The following is a 25,791-nucleotide window of genomic DNA, read 5'->3' as shown; positions in this document are numbered from 1 at the left end:
ATGTAGTTAATATATGTAATAGAATATTACTCGGCCATAAAAAAGAAAGAACTCTTGCCACTTGGAACAATATGGAGAGAGCATAATTCTAAGCAAAGTAAGTCAAAGAAAGACAAATCTCATATGATCTCACTTATGTGGAATTTAAAAAAATGAGCAAAGGGGGGAAAAAAGGACAAACCAAGAAACAGACTCTTAACCATAGAGAACAAACTGATGGTTATCTTTACTAGTCTGATAAGCAAAAAATAAATGAGTTTCTATTTTGTGTACATTTATTGGTTGCTTTTTATTTTTCCTTTGAAATGATGGTTCTTGCCCTTTACCTAATGTTTTTTTCTTACTGATTTTCTCCTTAGTTCTTTGTGTACTATGGATATTATCCTTTAATCCTATTTCACCTGTCTTGTGTCCAGCATGTCATTTTTAAAGTTACTTTGTATGGGTTTTTTTGGCCTGGAATTTAGAAATTTTTATGTACACACACTAATGGTCCTGCCAGTTTCAGAGTTTCAAGTCATGCTTCTATTAGTTTTTTTTTTACCATTGTTTATTTCTATGTATACCACCCCTACTTATATATACATTATTTTATCTCATTGTGTATTATTTCTTACATGTAAATATTTGATGAATGTAGGCTTAATTTTAATACAGTGAAATGAAAGTAGATGAAAAGGGATAAAAGAAATGATTTTTAGATGACAAGCCCATTTCCTAATACTGTTAATTGTATAATCCACCTGCCTCCCACTACTTGAAATTTCATTTATTTCATTTATTAAATTGCCAGATTATATCTTGGTATTGTCTGATTACAGTAGTCTTATCCACTCATATCCAATTATATAATTCTTTAATTGCTGTGGCTGGTGATTTATAATGTACTTTAGTATCTGATCAAATCGGTCCCTTCTCATAGTTATTTGTCTTTTTTATTATTATTACCATCTTTATACTCCTATTCCAGATGAACTTAAGAACCATTTTCAGTGCTAAAGAAATCTGAGACTTTTGGGGGGGATACATTAAACTTATAAACTAAAGTCAGAGAAAATCAACAATAGCAAAAGCTTTCCAGTCCAAAAAATGTAATTCCATTTAATCTTGTATGTACTTTGTTTTTAGTGTCGCTTTCATGAATGAGATCTTTTTGTGATTATATTTTTCTAACCTATTTTGTACATAGGAAAGTAGTTTGTACATAATGGTCTCTTTTATTAAAAGTCTAGTTGAACTGTGAACTATTCTCAGCAGCGTTACCACACTGTACCTTAAAATGGGTGTAAAAATGTCTCTAGAGTGTTAACAAAGAAAATCCTCAAGTTAAAAAGTATTTAGTTAATCATCATTTTGTGAACTTGAGAGAAACAAGATTTTCAGTTTCAGGAAACAGAGACCCTCCCACATAGCTTATACTTTTTAGCCTTATAAAATAGACTGGTGGCCTGCTGATTAGCTTTTATGACTGCTGCCTCTAAGGAGACAGGAGTATTTATTTTATCCTCATCTTTGAGACTTGAATTTGTTAGGTTTAGTTGGTTTGACAAAAGTGTAGATGAAATACTTGTGTCTTTTCTGAATAGTTCCACTTTAATTGAAAATACTGAAGTACAAAGATTTTCTTATATTTTGAAATCATATTTGGAGTTTACCTGAAATACCAGTGTAGAGCTATTTCCTTATTTTTAACCAGTTATTTTTTGCTCTGCAAGATATAGAGAATAATGTAACAAATAGTCATGTATTCACCGGTGACCCAGATTAAGAGATATATGTAATTTTGAGGTATTTATTTGATTTTTTAAAAATGCTTGAAGGGTTGAAGGCATCTTTAATACCCTTCATTCCTGATTCCCTTTGCACCCACATATTAAGAAGCTAGCATGTAGTCATACTTTTACTGCATCAGCAGTCTTAAACATTTTGGTTTTTTAACTTAGCTGGCATAAAATTATATTTGGAAATTATAAAAACGTGCTTGTGGCTATTTCTTATGTACTTATGTACTTTGAAATAGCTGTGTTTTAAAATATCTTTTTGCTTCCTTAGTTTAATATAGCTTAATATAGGCTGATTTTTGTAGTGATTTGTTCAGAGTGAATAAAGTGAAAGTGTGTTTTAAAACATTCTCTTTGGGGTGTTTGGGTGGCTTAGTCATTGAGCACCTGCCTTTGGTTCATGTCATGATGCCAGTCCTGGGATTGAGGCCCAACATGGAGCTCCCTGCTCTGCGGGGAGCCTGCTTCTTCCTCTCCCAGTCACCCTGCTTGTGTTCCCTCTCTCACTGTCTCTCTCTCCCTGTCAAATAAATGAATACAATCTTTAAATAAATAAAATAAAACATTCTTTATGAAGGATCCAGATAATGTTACCTAAAATTCTGTGCAAAGCTATCGGTGAGACTAAGGATATATCAGAAGTGTAAAGGATATTACCATAGTCAAATTATTTTAAGTATAAAATCATATTTTCAGATATACACAGGAGGCATAAATATGCTGTATCCGCGATTATTTAAGGAGCTTTTTATAACATCTGCATGTACTTTATAAAAATATAAAAGGACAGCATTAAGAATCTGGCAAGCCAAAAAAGCTACATGTGGTGAACAAACAAATTAAGCATTTAATCTCAGAATTTAGAAAAACTTGCAGACTTGGGTGGTGTGTACATTAGATGGATGGACACAGCTATAACAGGTTGTCTGGAGGTAACAGTTGATGGCTGCATACCTTGCTTCGTAGGCTGGCCACTTATACAGGGCCTTCTGTGAAAATGTCTGCTTATGCTTCATCAGTATTATGGAACTGTGTATCAAAGACCTTATAAATTCTTACCCTTTTAACCCAGTAGTGGAGCAGTTCCCATGGAAGAAACTAAGAGAATCATTCATATGCAGAGATTTTTATTCAGCATTGTTTGAATAGCAAACTAAATGGGGGAGGACTAGATATTCAAGAATGGGAGATTTGGTTACATTATACTACATATAAATGATGCAGTATAGATGAAAATATTTTGTTAATGTGTACAATACGAGGAATTTGGTTTTGCGTGTTTATATTAAAAGAATATCTAATAGTAAATTTATAAAAGACTAAATATACCAAGTGTCATTAATGGTGTATCATTATTATGCAAATGACAAAAATATTTTATACTAAGCATATATATGTATTACTTTATAGGTAGGGTAGAGAATAGAGAAGACAATAAAAAGAAGAGAGATCATTTGGGTAATGTCCTAATTTTTCCTAATCACAGTTCATATTCTGGTAGTCATTTTTATGCCAATGTATTTAAAGATAACACAAAGGCCATTAATATTAAGGAGTTTGAAGGAGCAAAAGTGTCATTAGATACTTGTTTTTTATCAGCTGGTATAGGAAGACTCCTCAGAATACTCAGACATAGCTGAGGAGTAAAAGTAGGAAGGAAACTGGAGCAAGCTGTGATTTAGAAGTGTTCCTGATGAATAAAAAGTGTGCAAACAGGAAGATTTGAGGAGACTATAAATTTTTTAATTGGCAAGGTATTAGTAGGGATGGTTAATAAAAATGCATATGTGTATGCTTTTAGATTTACAAAGCAGATTTTACTTAGAACTATTCTTAATCCCTGAGGATTTTTCATAAGTTTTTTATGTTCCTGAAGTCAAGTTGTGTTTTCTTATTTAAAAAAACAGAGTTAAGTGATTGGCCTTGGTTCTTTCAGTACGGGTTTTTGGAAAGTCAGTTGTTTGCATGAACTGCCAGTATAAAAATGTGGCTTTATAATACATCTGCTTTATTTTTACATAGCAAAGTTTCTCCTAGTTAGTAATACTCAAATTTTGTGAACTCTCAGGTAATTAAGATGTTTTGTCCTGAGGGGAACTGGAGAAGTAAACTTCAGTGTGAAACCTGTGTCATACTAAGAATTCTCACATAGACTTTGACAGAAGGCCACTTAAAGTACACAAGGTACTTTAAAGTAGAGGCTCCAGTTCACTTTTTGTGAATCGAGTAGCAGCTAGTAAGGCTAATCTTTTATAAAAAATTTTCTGGTTTGCAAAAAAATAACCCTTTTTGTAGCCACATGATGAACTAATGCATGTGATGTACTTTGAAATTATTCTGTGAGAGGACACAAATATTGCATAATACCAACAGTCATTAAGTATAGGTGATGTTGGTGTTCATTGTAGAGTTGTGTCTACTTTCCAGAATAGTTGAAATTTTTCCTAATAAGAAAAAAGAAAAGCCTAGAATGCTTAAGTAGTCCTGTTAGAAAAGCTGAAGGAAAATGTTTATGGTAATACTTTGACCATACTTTGACCAATACTTTGAAGGTCTGGATCAAGATGAACTTTCACCTAGGTAGAAATTATTAACATATAAAGGATATATCTTTTTAAGTCCATATCTTATTAAAACCTTATAGATTTTTAAATCAAAAATAGATAAATTTAGAGATAACTGGAAAGAGTACATGTTTAAATAACAACAACAAAAAAATAAATAAGGAAGGATCCATGAATCCGTTACCTACTAAACTGGAAAAATTGGCGATCCTGGCAATCTTCTTTCTTTGTTAAAGTACCACTTGGTGGTGGTAAAGCTGGCAGGACAGAAGGCGTTGTAATGTAGTCTGTAGTTAGTGATTACTTGCATCTGGGATCATTTAGTACTTCATAATTCATTAGCACTATCCCCCCTTCATCTTGAGTTGGAACTTAATAGCCTTTTCCCTATTTCTGTTTCTCCTAATTCTTTCTGAAATGCCCAGTGGTTGGAACTTTGATCATCTAGGTTGATCATCTTGTTTCTTCTCTTTTGTATATTGAGCATCTTTCTCCTTAATGTTTTAAGAGGGTTTTTCCAAAAATAATAAATTGAAACGTTCTGTTTCCTTTCCCACCCTTAACCCATTTTAAAAATTCTGTGTTACTCTGGAGTCAGTTTTTCTGTTGATTTTTCTTGAACTTCTTCCTTTGATATTGGAGGGTTTTCTGATCTGTTGGGCCCCTAATGATTGGCAGGGTGTGGTGGAGGGGAAGCCAACCCTTGGGCTGAAAGGTCTGTCCAGAGGAAGACTGAGGAAGGCTCTCCTTTTGGGCAAGATGCTGGACTAGTTCTCTTTAGACAGTATATTCAGTTTCTAAAGAAAATTCTAAAATGAATAGTTCTCATATTTTTGGAAATTTTTGATTTGTCTGCAGAGTAATGTAGGAGTGATTTGGTTATACTGTTGCTTATGTAAATCCCCATTTTCCTTCCTACTTTCTATTTCTCAGCCTGCTGGATTGACACTTGGCCTCCTTCACACATAGGATTGTAGTGAAGAACAAGAATAATTTTTTCGTATGCTGCATAAAATTTAAGTGCTATAAAAATAATAGTATTTACAGGTCCCCAACATACAAATTGATATTGTAAGTTTGGAATAGCAGCTTGCTTTTTTCCATAAAATCATTATAGATTACAGTCAAATTACAGATCAGCCCCTATAAACAGATTTTATGCAGTAACATGACTTAATGTTTTGTCTTTGCATCAACAACAAGGAAACAGTACTAAACTATAAATGTTTTTTTTTCCTTGAAGCCATGTGTACTAGATCCTTGAAGAACAGCATATAACTGTTGACTTGCCAAAAACTTAACTACTAATAGCCTGCTGCTGACCAGAAGCCTTACCAATAGCATAAACAGTTGATTAACACATACTATTTATGTATATTATAGTGACTAGTTTGTTTCTGAGCCCTGTAGCATTCATTAGCCAAAGGAGGCGCTCAATGTAGAACGCGTGTTAGGTCGCCTTTCCCAGAAATACACTGGGAACTGGACTGGAGAACTCAGTTTCCAGAGAGGCAGAAGAATAAAAGCTAAAATGCAGCATCGATTAGTGAAGAACTTGGTATTTCTCAAAGTGTGGTCTGTAGATCACTTGTGTATGCTAGAATGTTCATAAAAATTCAAGCAAGTTTCTATGCCCTACTCTGAATCAAAACCTTAAACACATAATCCCACTTGGTATCTTAAAAGATACTTATTGACAGGAACCACCTTTATTATTTTCTGTCCTTCATTTTGCTGTGTACAAAGATTGTCAATTGTTTCTGCCATGGACACTAAAACAATTGTATCCACAACTCTTGTCATCTTTATGTGTCAGGGGATCTTTGTGGTTACGAAAATCTAGAACTAGAAGAGCAATTTCAGGAATAATTAATACACACTTCCTTTAGATAGATCAAATAGGACTTTAGAATGTAGTTTCCAACTTTTTAGACTCCTTTTTACATTGATAAAATACACACTTCTCACTTAAGTGTTTTTTTAACTCTATTTTTCATTTTTTTTTTTTTTTAAAGATTTTATTTATTTATTTGACAGACAGAGATCACAAGCAGGCAGACAGGCAGGCAGAGAGAGGGAGAGGAGGAAACAGGCTCCCTGCTGAGCAGAGAGCCCGACGCGGGACTCGATCCCAGGACCCTGAGATCATGACCCGAGCTGAAGGCAGTGGCTTAACCCACTGAGCCACCCAGGCGCCCCTCTATTTTTCATTTTTAAAAATATTTATTTATTTGACAGAGATCACAAGTAGTCAGAGAGGCAGGCAGAAGCAGGCTCCCTACTGAACAGAGATCCCGACACGGGTCTCAATTCCAGGACCCTGAAATCATGACCTGAGCCAAAGGCAGAGGAGAGGCTTAACCTACTGAGCCATCCAGGTGCCCCTCACACTTAAGTATTTTAGTCCATATCTCTACATATTGGTAAACCCAATATGTAATTGTAGTGCAAGATAAGCTTGTTTAGGGGAATCCTTTGTGATAAAGGAAATTTTTTATTAGGAATATCTAGTGGCCATGAGCCTTTAAACAGTTCTCATTTGCAGGTAGTTTCCCATGTGATTCAGTGTTCTTTTGACTATTATACAGTAAAGCCAGAAGACAAACATAGATGCTAAGATTTTTATATATATATTTTTTTATATATATATATATATGATTAAGTTTTTTATAATGATCAAAACAGTATTAGTCAGTAATATTTATAAAAGATCGTTGCTATAAATTTGAGCTAGAAAAAATTTTAACCAAAAAGGTGCTTTTTGTGTTGCAAACTTGCATTTGAAAAGTAATTTTACTTTTTAGTAAAAGACCTGAAATTGAGTGTATGATCCAGTCACCAAAACCTGCTGTGTGAAGGTATTTTAGATGGCATTGTATTATATCAGGAAAGAAAAACCATTCAGTGAAAATCTGGTGTTTTTTTTAAATCCCATGTCCAATTCCACTGGCTAGAAAGATCTCTGAATTTCTCAGTGAATGAAGTTAAAAAGGAACAAAGGGCTTTTGGGAACTCAAGGAGGAGTTGATTTTGAGTAGTTTCCCCCCTCCCCACCTTGACTTTCATTATAAATTTTCTGTATCTGCAAAAATAATTATACTTTCTGACATACTGAATAACGAATTTGTATTTCTACTTAAGAGGTTCTTATTAAAGAGGAATTTTTACTTCAAGGTTCAGCAGTGGTGGAGCTGTGGTTGAGGGTATGGAAGAGACTGTAGAGTCTGGGTTTCATTCTCACATTTATGATAAAAGGAGATTTGGGACTTTTCATGGATGTAGTCCATGATGTTTAGGAGGCCATCCTAGTGACTGAAAAGTACTAAAAACAAACTTCAAAATAATAAAATACAAATATTTAATATTAATATATGTTTTTATTTTTATTTTATTATTTAATCTATATTTTATTAAAATTTTATATTGATAGTAAAATATAAATAAAATTTATAAGATTATAAATTAAATTAATTTAAAATTAAATCCTAATGACATGATTAACTCTTCTAGGGTATCTGAAGCATACCATACAACGGTTTTGAAAATCCTGTGTGGGCAATGGCTACCCAAGGTTTGTATCATAAGCCTTTAGTTCCTGAATCAGGGCTCTGCTTCATTTCCATTAACCCAGTCTGGCTCAGATCCCCTTGCTTTACTCTCTCCCTGCTTACTTGTCAGGCTACCTTTTGCTCCATTTTCTGCTTACTCCTCCTAATGGCTTGGTGAAATAGCAAACAAGCCACCAGCAGGAATCTAGTCTGGATGACTGCTTCTGGAGTTTGGATGCAGTACCATTCTTCCACTAATTCAGTGAGTAACTGTTAGGTGGTGGTCCCCTAAGAGTGTAGATATTTCATCACTGAGCTAATCCTGGCTATCATTGTTGTTACTGGCTGAATTTCAGATTTGACTATTCCTAACAATATTTCAGTGGGTCATATGAACAGATTTTTAAATGAAGATAACATTTCTGTGGTGATAATACTAATGCTGTTTGATTTTTATAGCTGATTTGATGGAGCTGGACATGGCCATGGAGCCAGACAGAAAAGCAGCTGTTAGTCACTGGCAGCAACAATCTTACCTGGACTCTGGAATCCATTCTGGTGCCACTACCACAGCTCCTTCTCTGAGTGGTAAAGGCAATCCTGAGGAAGAGGATGTGGATACCACCCAAGTCCTGTATGAGTGGGAGCAGGGCTTTTCTCAGTCCTTCACTCAAGAACAAGTAGCTGGTAAGAGTGTTACTGCCTTAGTAAAAGTCAGAAGACAGTTTTGAGAATGATTCTTAAAACAGTTACCATGTAATCACTTAAATAAAATGGTGTGGTAAAAGAGGGGAGTGATTGCACTGTTACCTTACCACTTAGGGTAGCACAAATTCAGGTGAATGCTGAATTATGGATTGTGAGTGCTGAATTTATCTTTCCCAGATATTGATGGTCAGTATGCGATGACTCGAGCTCAGAGGGTGCGAGCTGCAATGTTCCCTGAGACTCTAGATGAAGGCATGCAGATCCCATCTACACAGTTCGATGCTGCTCATCCTACTAATGTCCAGCGTTTGGCTGAACCATCACAGATGCTGAAACACGCAGTTGTAAATTTGATTAACTATCAAGATGATGCAGAACTTGCTACACGTGCAATCCCTGAACTGACAAAACTGCTAAACGATGAGGACCAGGTAAGTAACGATATGGCTAGCTTTTAATCTGCTCTGAAGGAAGCTCTCAAGGAAGGAGCCTCTGAATGTCCACCAATATCAGTCTTTAGTATTTGAAAGGCATGTTTTTGAAAATTAATGCTGTTTCTTGATTCCTATACATTATAGGTGGTGGTTAATAAGGCTGCAGTTATGGTCCATCAGCTTTCTAAAAAGGAAGCTTCCAGACACGCCATCATGCGTTCTCCTCAGATGGTGTCTGCTATTGTACGCACCATGCAGAATACAAATGATGTGGAAACAGCTCGCTGTACTGCTGGGACCTTGCACAATCTTTCTCATCATCGTGAGGGATTGCTGGCCATCTTTAAGTCTGGGGGCATTCCTGCCCTGGTGAAGATGCTTGGGTAAGAAAAACATGGTCACAGTGCTTGAAGCTAAGAAGGAGAAGAGTGCCATCACAGCATTTCTGATGAGGCTTTTTTCCTCTTCCTAGTTCACCAGTGGATTCTGTGTTGTTTTATGCCATTACAACTCTCCACAACCTTTTATTGCATCAAGAAGGAGCTAAAATGGCAGTGCGTTTAGCTGGTGGGCTGCAGAAAATGGTTGCCTTGCTCAACAAAACAAATGTTAAATTCTTGGCTATTACAACAGACTGCCTTCAGATTTTAGCTTACGGCAATCAAGAAAGCAAGGTAAAAGTACTTTTCTGAATGTGGTTCATGGAGCATTAGGGAATCCAGTGTCCTGTCCTTCTGTAGACTCTAGCACATTCTTTGTATGCTTCACCTGTTGTATACATACTAGAAAAAAAATTGGACATCTCTTTTTCTTTAAGTATTTTTCTGTATGAAGCAAGGTGATAGGGATAAAGTAGGCAGACTTAGAGCTTTCATTCTTAGGTGGGTGATAGGCACTGAGGTAATAACGTAATTACTATTTAATTAATGTATTCCAAGGAAATAGAGGGGCTATAAGAGCTTGTATGTGAACTAGACCCTGTTTCGAAGGTTCAGGGAGACCTGTAGGAGGAAATGATCATTGAGTTCAGCTCTCAAGGATGAGGAGAGACTGATTAGGTGAAGGTCAGAGAAAGGAAACGACACCTTGGAAAGTCCTACTGATGAAAGAGAGGGACGAGTTTATGAAGTGTGAAGAGGAAAGGTTTGAGATGAGACTTAGGTATCAGCAGTGCAGGTTCTGCAGGGCTTTGTGGAAAATGTTCAAAGAGTAATGGAGAGCAGTTCAGTATCAGCAGAGGCATGAAGTGATGAGATTTGTTTTTCAAAAATCAGGATAGTTTGGAGGTGGGAGTATGCAGGGAAGTAAAGGACAAGAATGAATGATTATTTTATGATACCTCATTTTAAGTAGGTGAATAACAATTAGGAAAAGCCAAGAGCCGAATCATTAGGAGTTCTAAGTGCCTATTCTGGTTCAGATTTTCAACAGATCCACTTTGATATAGCATGACTATCTGGGCATTACTGTTGCATACCAACATGGTTTCTCTTTGTTTCTTTTGCTTTGACCAGTGCGGGAGGAAGAAAATTGGGGCAGAGTTGCTATTTCTTGGGAGTACTGGAATACTTGAATTTGAGTGGAATGCTGTAGAAGGAGGGGTTAAACATGGCTTCAGTTTGGGGATCTGGGTTATGGGGTCCAGGAATACATTTAGGTCAGTGGCAAGCTGGCTGAAATGCTTCTTTAATAAAATAGGTGGGTAATGTGGCTTTTCTTCGTCATATGGTGAAGATTCCATAGCTAACAACATGTTTATCTTTCTAGCTGATCATTCTGGCGAGTGGTGGACCTCAGGCTTTAGTAAATATAATGAGGACCTACACTTACGAGAAACTACTATGGACCACAAGCAGGGTACTGAAGGTGCTGTCTGTCTGCTCTAGTAATAAACCAGCTATTGTAGAAGCAGGTAAGTATTCTGAGTGTCATATGTACAGCATTTTGCAGTTCTGATTAGATTACTTGTATTAGGAAAAGGGTAATACTCCTTGACCTTAGTGGGCTGAAACTGAATAGAACCAGTTTGCACCCAAGATTACATTCAAAGTATATGTGCTGCTTGACACCTGCATTGGTGCTGTTTAGGCCTAGTTTAGGCAGAGTTCTTACTGTCCATCAAAAATGATGACTGATACTTGGTAGTTTATATTGTGTGCATGTCAGTAGCAGAGGAAAGGAATAGGTGGACCAACTAGGGCCTTTTGTTTTTTTATCACAAGGCTACAGTTATTCTTTAACTACCTAGCATCAGTTCTCCTTTTTGTAACCCACCTAACAGGATCTACCTGGACTCTTAAACCAAGCTTTATATCACAACTGGAAGAAGGAAAATATGAAAGCATTTAATAGAAGAAAATACTGGGAGTAAAGCGTAGGGTTGGTAACACCTATTTTTCTCACTTGTTGAGAATAATTTTACTTGAGAATTTGTGGGAGAGAGGGGCATTATGATTACACAGGATGGCAGCTGACACTGGGATGGACAGGTGTGGCTGCATTCATACTCAGCAAGGAGATAAAATTCTGCCAGCTATTCCAGAAATATGAGGAGTGCTTGCAAAAATTGCAGAATTTTGGACATAATCAGAATTCGTGGAGTGCAGTGACAGGTGGGTAGCTGGAAATGTATATGGGACTGAAGACCTAGGTATCTTCCATTTTAAGAAGTTAGCCAGGTTATTCTGATGTTCATTTGTGTGTTCTGAAAACATTCAGCATCTGTGTCTCAAGCACTAAAATAAGCATGTGGTATACATGGGATAGAGCAGATACAGTCCCTGTATTTATTCCATTCTGGTGAGGGTGACAAAAATATGCAAAAGATGGGGGCATTACAACTTAGAATGAATTCTGTGTAGGGTGAGAAACAGCAAATACTGATACAGAATTAATGGGGATGGGGGTACTTGCCTGAGAAGGGGACATAAAATGGGAATGCGGGATAAGAAGGCACCTGTTAGCTATATGAGAAGTGGAGATTAGATGCCTTCCAGGCAGAGAGAGGAAACATGTGCTATGTCCTGAAAGTGAGAAAAAGATTGTTAATCTCTAAGTGCTAAAGAGGAAGTGTGTGTAACTAGAATTTAATGAGTAATGGGTGAGTAGCCCAGAATGAGATTGAGAGGTTAGATAAGGGCCCATATCTTATAGGACTTTCTAGACCTTTACGATGTTCATTTGTGCTTTTTTTCCAGCTTTAGAACCACAGATGTAGACTATTTAGTTCATTTTGCAGTACTAGGTGGGATCCAAATTCTAAAGGGTACCTTAAGGTTATGCTGAAGAATTTGGCCTTTGTCTTCATAGAAAATGAGAAGTTACTGATGGTTATTAAGCGGTGGCACAGCATCACAGTGTGGTGTTTTGGAATATTAATAACTAACAGTGTGTGACAGTTTGAATGACCAAAGACAAGCAGACCAGGCCACAGAGATGTGTTACAGACTTCTACAAACGAAACAGTTTGTTATTAAAAATACACCGCAAAGGATGACGGTTTTGAGGTTTCCAAAAGAACCCATAGAATATAATAACTTAGGGGTTAAAGGTGCAACCCGATGTGGTTTGTGGTGGGGAGAACATTGGTACCATTAAGATAAATGCAACTACCAGAATGGATTGGTAAAGATTTGAAACAAGATAATTTAAGAAGCTGACCGAGACGGCAGTAGGTGGGTAGAAGTGTATGGTCCTAAAATGCAGGGGAAGACTGGGCTAGAGATTTCCAAGTTGACCTGTCAGCTTACGAGGAAAGTGGATGTGTGCATCAGAGGCATCTGCATAGGACTTTTCCCTTAGACCTGCTGAATACAGTTGTGTGCTTTTAAAGTCTATAGGCTGTTCTAATGGGATATTTGGGGTTAAGAATACACCCTGTGAGAGTGAAGAGTCAAGGGAGGGAATGAAATCTTTGTGGGAAAGAAGGTAGTCATTGAACAAGTACTGGGCATCAGCCTTTTGCAGGTCATTCTGTTTGTTAGTAGCTGGAGCTGTTATGAGGAAGGAACCAGATGGGGATGATCCTTGTCCTGTAGTGGAGGTAGAGGAAGTAGTGTTTTAAAATTACAGAATCTCGAAAGGGGCACGTGGCTGGCTCAATTGGTAAAGCATGCAACTCTTGATCTCCAGGTTTATGAAATCAAGCCCCATATTGGTTATGGAGCCTACGTATGATTTTTTAAAAATAATAAAATGAAAAGTAAAACAGACCTGAACAGATGAACAAGGAGTCAAGGGAAAGTATCTCAGGACATTCAGAAGGGACTTCAGTAGGAGAGAGATGGGTGAAGTTAGGCCATTGTGTGGGAAAGTGAGCTTCTATTTAGACTTAACCACTATAAGTGTCCTTCCTTAGGCTCCTAAGTGGCGAAAGGTTGCAAACCTTTCAGGCACATACTTTTGGAGTCAGTACGTTCCACAGAGTCTCTCGTAATAAGCATTCCAGTGCGTTTTTGAATTGGTCTCACATAGCTGCTTCAGGTCTTTGCTTAGGCTTCAGTTTCACTCTGAGGTGACCTAATTACACTACTTGAAATTGTAGCCCCCACCATCTTGTGTTTTTTTTTTTCCATAGCACTTAATACCATCTCACATACTATGTAGTTTCAGTTTATTAAGTGTGTACTTATTTATTGTCTGCCTCCAGCTAGACTATAAACTCTATGTGAGTGGGGACCTTGGAGTATTTTGCTCACTGGTACAGCTTCATCTCAAAATAGGTGAATATTTTGAGACGATTGAATGTTTGAAAGGAAATAAACAATATAAATATTATCTAAGAGGGACAGTGGAGATAATGAAGGCTTTCTCCACATAGAGAAAGAATAATAGATACTCAACAGAAGTTGTCACTAATTGAGGTGAATTGGAAAAGAAAGGGGGAACTGAGCAATGTCCTAGCAAATGAAACAAAGGACTTAGGTGGAGGGGATAAGCTTTGGCAATATAGAGGGATACTCTCTAAGCCTAGAAAAGACAGTGCTGATTGGAATTACCAGCTAATGGCCATCACCTTAGATCTTTTTTCACATTCTAGGTGGAATGCAAGCTTTAGGGCTTCACCTGACAGATCCAAGTCAACGTCTTGTTCAGAATTGTCTTTGGACTCTTAGGAATCTATCAGATGCTGCAACTAAACAGGTAAATTTTGATTGAGTATGCCAGTGCCTTGGTGACAGAACTAATAAGTAAGATGAATAGGTACTGAGCATTTGTTTTTATGTCCATAGGAAGGGATGGAAGGTCTTCTTGGGACCCTTGTTCAGCTTCTGGGCTCAGATGATATAAATGTGGTCACCTGTGCAGCTGGAATTCTTTCTAATCTCACTTGCAATAATTATAAGAACAAGATGATGGTCTGCCAAGTGGGTGGTATAGAGGCGCTTGTCCGTACTGTCCTTCGAGCTGGTGACAGGGAGGATATTACTGAGCCTGCCATCTGCGCTCTTCGTCATCTGACCAGCCGACACCAGGAAGCAGAGATGGCTCAGAATGCTGTTCGTCTTCACTATGGACTACCAGTTGTGGTTAAACTCCTGCACCCTCCATCCCATTGGCCTCTGATAAAGGTAAACTGTCAAGCAAAATAGAAGGTTGCAGAATTGAAAATGAGCCACCTCTAGCTCTTGGAGAGCTATCTAAGCATAATAGATTGTCAAGTACAAGTCCGTTCCTTAGTACTTGGGAGGTATGGCCCGGATGGGGTTCCGATGTATTTGTTTAGTCTGTGCTACTTTCAGGTGACACCAATAGATTTATTAGTGTGGTGGGTCTTTTAGGCTAAGATGATGATTTTGTTGAGTTACAGGCCTGTTATTTATTCTTTCTTATCTACAGGCTACTGTTGGATTGATTCGAAATCTTGCCCTTTGTCCGGCAAATCATGCACCTCTGCGTGAACAGGGTGCTATTCCGCGACTAGTTCAGTTGCTGGTTCGTGCCCATCAGGATACCCAGCGCCGTACATCTATGGGCGGAACACAGCAGCAGTTTGTGGTAGGTAGATCTGAATAGTGACACTTGGCTATTTAAAAGGAATGCATAAATTCATAGGATCCTGAACGTCTTCGGTCATTGGTTCCCTCCATTTTCCTGGCTGCAGGGCTATTTGCTAATGGTTTAAAAAAAAAACTGACATGTTTCTGTGGCTGCAGAAAAGAATAAGGAATAATGTGGCTCATAGTGAAGCCTTTGACTTTTCCATTGCATCATCAGTCTTACAAAGAGAGTATAGTTGTGATGTACTGCTGTGGGGTTAGGCACTTCTTATAATGTTTTCATTTAATCCATGGGGAGTTTCACCTTAGAAAGCAGCAGAACCGTAATGTGAATCCAAGTCCATCTGATTTCAGAGCCCTTATTCCCCATTAGAACATGAGTTTGCCTGTAAGTATATAAGTTTACTGTCTCTTCCAGGAATGATTGAAACCTTTTTTACAGACCTAAGAATACTAACAAATTTCAAGAATAAGTAGTAGCATTTCTGATATCTTGACCCATAATCTCAGCCTAGAGCTTTGATGTCAGGTTTGCAGTCTTTTACAAACCAGCTTCATTATAAGTATCTAAAGACACTTCAGGACTTACTCCTCCAAATTTATTTCTGAAGATTCAGATCTTCAGAGAGTTTTCGCTTTCTGTGAATTAGGTTACTTTAGAAAACAAGAGCCTATCAGAACAGATTTTGGGCATCTCTTCTTGGCTAGTTGTTATGTGTACACACTCATGATAGGGCCTTTATCCATTTGTTACTCTTGGTATTGGCATGTCTCCATGATAATGGCTTAAAAGAATGCAAAAGATACCTTTTAACTCTTTAGGAAAAAAGGAATATTTGTGTCTTTATTAAAAATCAAGTTGTTTTTATAAATGTCACTAAAAGTAGCAGAATCATTACCTTTTTTAAAACTCAGGAACAGGGAAAAAGCTGTGAGTACCTACATTAACAAAAACTAACGTCCTTCTTCCATAGAGACCAGCAATCAGTCTTGGAGGTGGAAAAGAGTGGATCTTCCACTTGACAGCTCAATAGAAATTTAGCAGTTGGTGATAAAACTCTGCTTGATTTTCACCTGATACACAAAACTAAATGGAGCATATGGAAGAAAAGCACTTGTCAGTCTGTGTATAACTTTGCCATATTTGTGTATCTTTATATATTCCTTTTACCGAAAGTGGTTGGTGTCTTGGGGTGCCTGGGTGGCTCAGTTGGTTAAGCGACTGCCTTCGGCTCAGGTCATGATCCTAGAGTCCCTGGATTGAGTCCCGCATTGGGCTCTCTGCTAGGCAGGAAGTCTGCTTCTCCCTCTGACCCACCCCCTTCTCATGCTCTCTCTCTCTCTCAAATAAATAAAAATCTTAATAAAAAAAAATTGGTTGGTATCTAGACTGTAAGAAAGTTATCTTTGGGATTCAGAGTATGTCAAAGCACTATTTGCTGTGCGTAGTATGTGTGGGGCAGGGGGGAGGGTGGTGCAGCTAGGAATTAGTGCCGTCAGGAGGTTTCCCCCACCTCAGTAACGTTCATCTGCATGGAATCCTTCATTCCTAAACCAGTTGCAAATTCTGGAGAATTTTGGATGTATAATGGGAATAACTAGTCAAAGAACTGCTATAGAAAGCCTTTCTGTTTATAAAGTTTAGAGAGGAGAATGCCCAATTTGTTTACCATGTTTCTTTTGGTAGGAGGGGGTCCGTATGGAAGAAATTGTTGAAGGTTGTACTGGAGCCCTTCATATCCTAGCTCGGGATGTTCACAACCGAATCGTAATCAGAGGACTAAATACCATTCCATTGTTCGTGCAGGTATGTTGGTTTCATGTGAGGGGTTCTAGATTTTATAAGTCTATAAGTAAAATTTCAGGGATTTTAATGATTAAGCAAGATTTCAGAAAATTAGGGACCAAATGGGGCAATTTTTCATCTCTCTCCATTTATAAAATGACAACACTCTGCTCACATCCCCTGCCAATAAATGACAAATGGAATCTCAATGTGTAGTGTCCTTTTAATCTAGTACGTTTAACTTTATGAAAAGTCCCTTCATTTTCCCTGGGTGGTAGGAGAAATACTAGGGCTAGAGCCTGAAGAAGAGTGATACTCCACTTTAGAGGTGCTGAGCTTTGGAGGTAGGAGAGATGGCCTCGGTTGCCAAAGCACAGATCTCCAGCCACCTCCTGGTTTGCCACATCTGAGCTCAACTAAAACTGTTGCTGAGGAAAGGTTTTGTAGCCAGAAGTGATCTAGAAAACCAGTGCTCCAGAGCATCACATACCTGAGCAGTTAGAGAATAGGATTTAATACAAGTAGTGCAGACACCTTGCTTTCTCTGCAGTGGGAGTGTTTGCCACACAGTGCGGCGCTTGCCATGTTTTTTCTTTATTTAAGTAGGTTTTGTTTGTGTTTTTCTCTTTAGCTGCTTTATTCTCCCATTGAAAATATCCAAAGAGTAGCTGCAGGGGTCCTCTGTGAACTTGCTCAGGATAAAGAGGCCGCAGAAGCCATCGAAGCGGAGGGAGCCACGGCTCCTCTGACAGAGTTACTTCACTCTAGGAACGAAGGTGTAGGTAAGTGCGAGAGGAACCAGAACCTTTAGCTGGTGTACATAGGAGAGCCTCAGCTTTTCCTGAGGGGCCTTTTTCCTTTCCTCTTCCAGCAACATACGCAGCTGCTGTTTTGTTCCGTATGTCTGAGGACAAGCCACAGGATTATAAGAAACGACTTTCGGTTGAGCTGACCAGTTCTCTCTTCAGAACAGAGCCAATGGCTTGGAATGAGGTAGGCCATGTGGACATGTGTATGCGGTAGTGTGCAGTTTCCACTCAAATGTTCGTACACATTGATTTGCATTGACTGTGTCCTTGGCTTGAATATTCATCCTTTCTGCTACCTTAGCAGCTGCTATGAGGAAGAACCACAACTTTAAACAGCCTATTAAGAACAAACAAGTAATGCTGCTTCACATTAGAATTTGTGAGGGAGATGGATGAAAAAGTTACCAGGTTAAAGCATCTTTTCCACAAAGGAATATTTTTCCTTTTAAGGAAAGAGGCACTCTTTTAGTTGGAGGTCAATTTATTGATACTTTGTTTGAATTCTCAAATTTTCATCTACTTTTCTATTTGAATTTCTGTGAATTTGTCTTCAGTACAGAATTGTTCTTGAAACATTAGAACCACCCTGAATTTATTCAGTTATGCTATATAGTCATACAGTGGATTGTATGAATGCAAAGAGATGCTGTAGATTGTTAGGTGAAAAAGAAAAGTAGATTGCCAAATAGTGAGTAATATGTTAGTTGGGTTTTTAGTGGGCAGTCTTAACATGTTCCAGCTTGGGCTGTGAACTTCCCCAAACCTGTTCCTCTCCTCATCTTCCCCTTTCAGGTGCTGGGGCTAAAAATCTTCTTTGATAGGACATATCCTGTTAGCAACTCCTGTTGAGGCAGACACTTTGCCCATTTTGTTGACTGTTATATTTACTGAAAGAATAAATTAGTGATTTTTTTTTTTAAGATTTATTTATTTATTTGACATCACAAGTAGGCAGAGAGGCAGGCAGAGAGAGAGAGGAAGGGAAGCAGGCTCTCTGCTGAGCAGAGAGCCCAATGTGGGGCTGGATCCTAGGACCCTGGGATCATGACTTGAGCTGAAGGCAGAGGCTTTAACCCACTGAGTCACCCAGGTGCCCAAATTAATGAATATTTTTAATACTGTGTACAGTGACAGGTTCATCTCTGGGGGGTGGAGTTTGAAGCATTTCTGTAAATTCTTTGTTCCTTCTATAATCTGAAAATATGTTTTCAGAATATTAGTATACTTGAGAATTTTCATTTTCATTTTGCTTCTTTGCATTGTACTTGTTTATCTAGACTGCTGATCTTGGACTTGATATTGGTGCCCAGGGAGAACCCCTTGGATATCGCCAGGATGGTATGTGTCTCAGGTTTATCTATTAATTCCAAGTCAAGCTAAGGTTCCAAAGCTTTATCAGAAGAGCTGGTTTCCTCATCTGGGAAACCAGTGTTGGCAGGAAAGTAGTAGCAGCAGTTAAAGGCACTTCTGAAATTCCAGAGTCAGCAACAGTAGCTCTCATGGAGCCTAGGGAATTTGGAGCCGCACGCTGAGTAGGCGGCAGGATCACACCAACAAATGTGTGTCATGACTACTGGGCCTCTGCAGTGCAAGAGCATGACAAGTTGCTTTTGTAGTCCCGTTTTTGGTTAGAGAACCTATCATCTCTGTATCTGCAGTCCACCCAGGAATTGAGAGTATGAGGAACTCTGGCTCCAAGCTCAGATCTGGGGTGGATCTGCGTAGTTCTGCTATCAGGGTTTTCTGAAAAGCTCATTCAGATCTGGGTAATGGAGATGGAGCATGGGGGTAGACTGTGAACAAGTAGAACAGTGAGATTATAAACGTAAGTATTAGGCAGGCCACCGAGGCTCATAGGTGTCTCACATGACAGAAACATAAACGTCAACCTGTAAAGGTTTCATTGGAAACGGCAGCTTGCGTTTTCTCAGTACCTTTGTATCACTGGACTTTGCAATAAATAGGTTATATGCGCCGGACCACCTTGCTTCTATCTCTTGCCCATGACTTGTTGATGCTTGGGCAGTCATACATACAGTAGACTGCTTGCTGCCCCTCCTCAGAGATTTTACATCTCTACTGAAGCAAACACAAAATGTTCAGTGGTAAGCGGGATGGTGTGGTTAGAACCGGCTGGTCTGCCTCTCATGAAAACAGACTTCGTATAGCCTTGTGGGTGGCCTGGCACTGAGTAATTACTTCGTTGAAGAAAGCTAGAAGTTGAAGAGTCTAGAAAGGCCTGCTTTCTGAGACAAGTTTGATGCCATTGAAGGCCTAGCCTTAGTGTTAATTTTAATGTCTTTCTCCTCTTTCCCTCTGTCCCTTGCCCCTTTTGTCCACCCTGACTCCTCTAGATCCCAGCTATCGTTCTTTTCACTCTGGTGGATATGGCCAGGATGCTTTGGGGATGGACCCCATGATGGAGCATGAGATGGGTGGCCACCACCCTGGTGCTGACTATCCAGTTGATGGGCTGCCAGATCTGGGACATGCCCAGGACCTCATGGATGGGCTGCCTCCAGGTGACAGCAATCAGCTGGCCTGGTTTGATACTGACCTGTAAATCATCCTTTAGGTAAGAAGTTTTAAAAAGCCAGTTTGGGTAAAATACTTTTACTCTGCCTACAGAACTTCAGAGAGACTTGGTTGGTAGGGTGGGAGTGGTTTAGGCCTATTTGTAAATCTGCCATGAAAACAGATACATACTTTGAAAGGAGATGTCTTAGAACATTTGACTGTTCTCAGATTTCTGGTTAAGTGGTCATGTGTGGAAGTTATTAACTTTAATGTTTTTTGCCACAGCTTTTGCAACTTAATACTCAAATGAGTAACATTTGCTGTTTTAAACATTAATAGCAGCCTTTCTCTCTTTATACAGCTGTATTGTCTGAACTTGCATTGTGATTGACCTGTAGAGTTGCTGAGAGGGCTCGAGGGGTGGGCTGGTATCTCAGAAAGTGCCTGACACACTAACCAAGCTGAGTTTCCTATGGGAACAATTGAAGTAAACTTTTTGTTCTGGTCCTTTTTGGTCGAGGAGTAACAATACAAATGGATTTTGGGAGTGACTCAAGAAGTGAAGAATGCACAAGAATGGATCACAAGATATGGAATTTATCAAACTCTAGCCTTGCTTGTTAAATTTTTTTTTTAAAATATCTGTAATGGTACTGACTTTGCTTGCTTTGAAGTAGCTTTTTTTTTTTTTTGCAGTAACTGTTAGTTTTTTAAGTCTCTCGTAGTGTTAAGTTATAGTGAGTACTGCTACAGCAATTTCTAATTTTTAAGAATTGAGTAATGGTGTAGAACACTAATTCATAATCACTCTAATTGTAATCTGAATAAAGTGTAACATTGTGTAGCCTTTTTGTATAAAATAGACAAATAGAAATGGTCTAATTAGTTTCCTTTTTAATATGCTTAAAATAAGCAGGTGGATCTATTTCATGTTTTTTGATCAAAAACTTTATTTGGGATATGTATGGGTAGGGTAAATCAGTAAGAGGTGTTATTTGGAACCTTGTTTTGGACAGTTTACCATTTGCCTTTTATCCCAAAGTTGTTGTAACCTGCTGTGATACAATGCTTCAAGAGAAAAATGCGGTTATAAAAATGGTTCAGAATTAAACTTTTAATTCATTCAATTGTGTCACCTTTTTCTCCTTGTCATTAAACAGTTTGTGACAATAGTTATTCAGCTTCATCCTGAGGAAAACACACATAGTGAAATAATTTAAGTTGTAATGAGAGAGTGAGCCTTACATCCAGATGGCGTTGTTGCCAACTTTCTTTAACAGTGGACCCTGGGTTAAATTGCACCAGAAACCTCAGTTCAGAGGCTTGTCATGTGGTCTTTGGGCTCCATAGAACCAAACTGAACAGCAGATAACCCCCACTCCAGACACCATCAGATGGTTCCTTTCTATTAAGGTATTAATGAATTAACTACCTGGATTTGGATTTCAAGCACCTTCACATAAATGTGACTCATTTGGAGAGGGGAATTCCTTCAACTCCACTTTGAACTGAAAATTAAGATGGTTTAGGTGATGATGTTTATCTTGAACATAATCAGACCAGAATGAGCCACCTTCCACCTGTCTGCCAGGTAATCCTGTCATCCTGGCGGTAGGTCTTCAAGCCTTAGTTCATCCCTCAGGGCAGAGTCAGTAGACCTGTTAAGACTTGTATTTTGGTCTTTAGAAAAAGCGAAAGTGTTTTGTGCTTAGGGAAAGGTGTTGAGTTACCAGGTATTTTTATTTAAGATCGTGACTTAGATAAACATGTTCACTTCCCTTTGGATGAAGTTTTGTGAAAGCCACTGTGGTCTAAAGTATAACGGGTGGGAGAGGAGACCCTATACCTCTTGAGGTGGTTGGTTTCAGGTTCCTTCCAGTGCATGACAGAACCATGCCAGTACAGTAAGCAGCCTCACACAACATATCACAGCAGGGTGTTTTACTTAAAGAACATCTTAAAATTGGAAGACATTTTCAGGGCTTTGCTTAATGTAGTTTTTGAAGTTCTACTTAAAAATGTAAACTTAATCTGATTCAGTAAGGTGGTTCTGCAAGTATTCAGTAATACAAAGGGCCAGGAGAATAGCCAAGACACTTGGAAAGAATGAGGGGGAAGACTTGTTCTGCCAGTGGTCCAGGTCTAACTAGAAGGGAAGAAGTAGCTGGCAGTTACTGGCACAGAGACAGGGAAGATGTGGACATAGTACTTGAGAGGAAGCGCTGGAGGTCAGTGTGAAAAGAGGGACTTTTTAGTAAAGGTATGGAACAGGTGGTAGCCATTTGGAAAAAAAAAGTGCAGAAGGAAAAAATCCATGACCCACAAAGATTTTAAAGACAAGTAGGGTCAGTATTAATGGTTTTTCTTTTGCCTCGAACTCCATTACTATGCCTAGGGAGAACACAGCTTTCGACAACCCATGTGTCTGATAACCGCTGTCCTGCAGTAGAGAACTACAGCTTCACATGGCAGGCAGTGTATGGATACTGCCAACAGTACTGACCAAAAGCAAGTCACAGATGCATGTTGTAGGACTTCACTGATCAAATAAAAGGGCAAACTGTTTGGGGGACATCACCCCTGGATGGTAAAAACAAAAGGAGGAGATTGGATTACTACAGAAATCAGAATAGTGGTTACCTGGGGATAAAGAGCACCTAAGACATTTGATCCCATTGCAGTGACCACACTAAGCTGAAGAATGCAGCTCTCTTCCATGTGGGAACATGTTCTAGATATGAGGCTTCATTCTGATTGAGTCGTTGACAGTGAAAGATCCTACTGCTTTTCAATTTTTGTTTTGATTTCTGTAGTAAAAACAGGTCTCAATCATGCTGTTTGGTTTATAAAGTGGAGAGTGCCCAGTTGATTGCAGTTTTTTCTGATAGATGAGAATTTAAAACAGCCTTACGTTACCATGAGTGAGTCACCCACCAGGTGTAATTGCAGAGTGAGGGTCAAGGCTGAGAAGATGGTGCTTCCTTTTCCTCGGACTCCGTGCTGGGGGGGGGAGTCCCCTGCCCCTGCCCACCCCACAAGGGAGCTAGAGGCAGGGGACAGGCTTGCCTCTACCACCTCAATAGTAAGGGCCCTAAAATGGGCTTAAAAGACTCCAGGTCACATCAGAACTCCACACCTTCGTGGTCCTCATTCAGGGCTGTGACTTCTTGTTTCTCATCCCTATACTTCCCTCCTCAGGAAGGGAAGGCTTGAAGGCTCGAGGCTTTCAGGGCTTCCTAAACTTTGGCTTGTCTTGTCCCCCACATGCCCCATATCCCTACCAGTTACTTCCTGAAGCTCCTATGTCAGCTCTTCTATATATCCATAGATTCTGTCACCAGGGGAGAGAGTAAAAAGGGGATCTTGCTTCAAGCCAAGACAGGAGAGACCCAGTTCCTCTCTCATCTTGGCCAAGAGCTTTAGCCCACAGAGTTCCCACTTTGAGAGCCGTGTCACAGGGATAAAGCCTGCGTGTGGTCACAGAATTGACCTGAAACTTCATGAGATCTGAAAAGTCCCAGGGAAATAGGGGAGCCGTGAAGAGCTAGAGAATACAGAGTACTGTAAGAGTAAATTCTGTTCCTGCATCCTATAGAACCACAGGCTTAGTTGCCCCGATGATTGTCCCCTGCTCTCAGACTGTAAGTTAAGGTCTTGAAGCTTTGGTCCTGCTCATGATGCGAGGGAGAGGTAGTTCTGTGCAACCATTCAGTGGGTCGTCTCCTGCTCCCTAATTTACTCTGCAACTTGTGACTCCCATTTGTCCCTGAAGAGGCTCAGCTGATGGTTGTAGCCAGTTAAAGAGCAAATAGCTGAAGCACGGAGGTAGGGGGAATGAGGGCTGTAGGTGCCTGGGTCTGGGCCCCTTGCCACTGCCAGAATCCTGGGAGTTCAGATGGGTCAGGAGCCAGGGGAGTAGAACTGGAGACAGCCTGGGAAGCCAAATGTGAGGGCATGGGCCTCACATGGGGAGGGCAAGGAAGGGTTAGGCTGGGTGGTGCCCACCCAGCCAAGCCTGTTCTTATCCCCTATGTCTGAGCTCAGTGGGACCTGGGCTGCTGCTTTCCACTTAGCACCTTCACGAGAATCATAAAAAGGATCCCCTAACTCCAGGATGTCAGTGTGAAGTTTGCCATGGGCTCTCCTCCGTGCCCCGGCACCTTAGGCCAAGCAGTAGCTCTCCTTGTCCCTTACCTTCTCAGATAGCTTTATCTGACAAAGGCAATGCTGAGGGGCCCCAGGCCAAGAAGGGTCCATTCAACAAAATCATTCTAGAATATTAAAACTTTTGTTTTACCTCAAACGGCAAAGATTCCTCCATGCTCAACTAAAAAGGGTAAAGCAGAATCTTCCAGTGCTCTGAAATACCTTCTGGGAAGACTGCAGGCACAGAACTCCAGGGCAGTTTCCCCAAGAACTGAATGAAGGGAGAGAACAGATTTGTTTCCTGGGAAAGCAGGGAGACGAGGGCCAGGCCTCGGCTGCTCCCTCACCCCGGGATCACAGGCGGTGAGTAGGCTAGGAGAGATGGAAATAGACTGCCTGCTCCTGGGTAGGCCACTCTTGTGCTGTAACTAGTCCAGCTCAAGTTCTGGCTGTCCCGCTAAGGGGCACACAAAGGCTGTGGTCAGATCCTTTGTTCAATTAGACTCTGGGGCCTTGGACAGTCGGACTGGCTCCTCTGAGCCTGTTTTCTTTCAGGAAATGAAGCTAAGGCGGCCTGCTTTGTAGGTTGTGATGGCAAGTAAGTAAGGTAACACATACACGCCCTTGGTAGAGTTGGGCACAGAGCTGCTGTTCTCATTACAAAGCCACATGGAAGCTGGCAGACTTCCATGTAGTAGTCTCCTGGACCGTGATAAAGTGGGGCTGTTGGTGACAACATGACCAGCTTCCCGTGATGCGGTGGATGGGGCCACCTGTGTGCCCCCTTGTGCTTATCCTACCCATTCCCCCTGTACATGGTGGCTGCTGTCTGGGGCAGGATCCCATCTGGGCTTGGGACAGTGGTAGCGAGTTTCCTTTTACAGATGGAGATACAGGCCCCAGAGAGGCTGAGGAAGGGCCTCAGCTTGCTGATGTGGTTTGAGCTGCCCAGACCACCCCCACCTTCCAGGCCAGACTCCAGAGTAAGCCTGCCTCACTACCACAGTCCCAGCACCTAACTGCAATGTCCACCGAATATTTCCACGGGCTTCTTACATACGTAGAAGGTTTAAGAGCATATGTGTGAGGGAACACAGGAAGAAGCTGAGAAGGTTATAAGGGTAAGGGGGTAATTGGCAGGAGTTAGCATCAAAGTAGAAGACCCCCCCCCCCCGCCGCAGCCCTGATCACAACACCTAAATGGGCAGACCTTCAAGGATGCTGGGATTTCTAAAGCATTTTGCATCCTTTAGGCAAACTTCGCACTGCCTGTCTGTTGGTGGAGCTTTGCCCAGCCCTTCCCAGGATTCTTGGATTCAGTTTGTCCCTGAAATGAAAAGAAGCCAGAGGTAAAAGTGGGAAGACGAGACTAAAACTAGCTTTCAGAGGCTTGCTCTGGAGCTGTGGCTGGGGGAGCATTCACACCTAGTCCTGTCTTTTAAATCTTCTCTGGAGAAAAATGTCCACAGACACCACAGGCCAAGGACTGTGGCTTCTCA

At 40.0% G+C, this 25,791-nt stretch overlaps 1 protein-coding gene across 3 annotated transcripts in view; it reads left to right on the top strand.

The window, feature by feature from the left end:
* CTNNB1 (catenin beta 1) overlaps positions 1–21,273 on the top strand; it is a 39,353-nt gene extending 18,080 nt beyond the window's left edge. Inside the window, exons 2-16 of one of the 3 annotated variants that reach the window (XM_004754227.3) lie at positions 7,856–7,916; positions 8,353–8,580; positions 8,779–9,032; positions 9,180–9,418; positions 9,508–9,709; positions 10,803–10,947; positions 14,074–14,177; positions 14,267–14,605; positions 14,874–15,032; positions 16,722–16,841; positions 17,452–17,602; positions 17,692–17,813; positions 18,907–18,967; positions 19,984–20,204; positions 20,667–21,273. In XM_004754227.3, the coding sequence (XP_004754284.1) occupies positions 7,904–7,916; positions 8,353–8,580; positions 8,779–9,032; positions 9,180–9,418; positions 9,508–9,709; positions 10,803–10,947; positions 14,074–14,177; positions 14,267–14,605; positions 14,874–15,032; positions 16,722–16,841; positions 17,452–17,602; positions 17,692–17,813; positions 18,907–18,967; positions 19,984–20,192 (2,346 nt within the window). In that variant the 5' untranslated portion in view covers positions 7,856–7,903 and the 3' untranslated portion in view covers positions 20,193–20,204; positions 20,667–21,273. Of the gene's footprint in view, positions 1–7,855; positions 7,917–8,352; positions 8,581–8,778; positions 9,033–9,179; positions 9,419–9,507; positions 9,710–10,802; positions 10,948–14,073; positions 14,178–14,266; positions 14,606–14,873; positions 15,033–16,721; positions 16,842–17,451; positions 17,603–17,691; positions 17,814–18,906; positions 18,968–19,983 lie in introns of all 3 variants that reach the window. The other 2 variants (XM_004754226.3, XM_004754225.3) reach the window with 2 other exon arrangements.
* The last annotated feature ends 4,518 nt before the right edge of the window (positions 21,274–25,791 follow it).

The sequence above is a fragment of the Mustela putorius genome, unplaced genomic scaffold (genome assembly GCF_011764305.1).
Source record: "Mustela putorius furo isolate JIRA1106 unplaced genomic scaffold, ASM1176430v1.1 tig00003834_pilon_pilon_pilon, whole genome shotgun sequence".
Lineage (NCBI taxonomy): Eukaryota > Metazoa > Chordata > Mammalia > Carnivora > Mustelidae > Mustela > Mustela putorius.
This window is presented reverse-complemented; position numbering and strand designations above follow the sequence as displayed.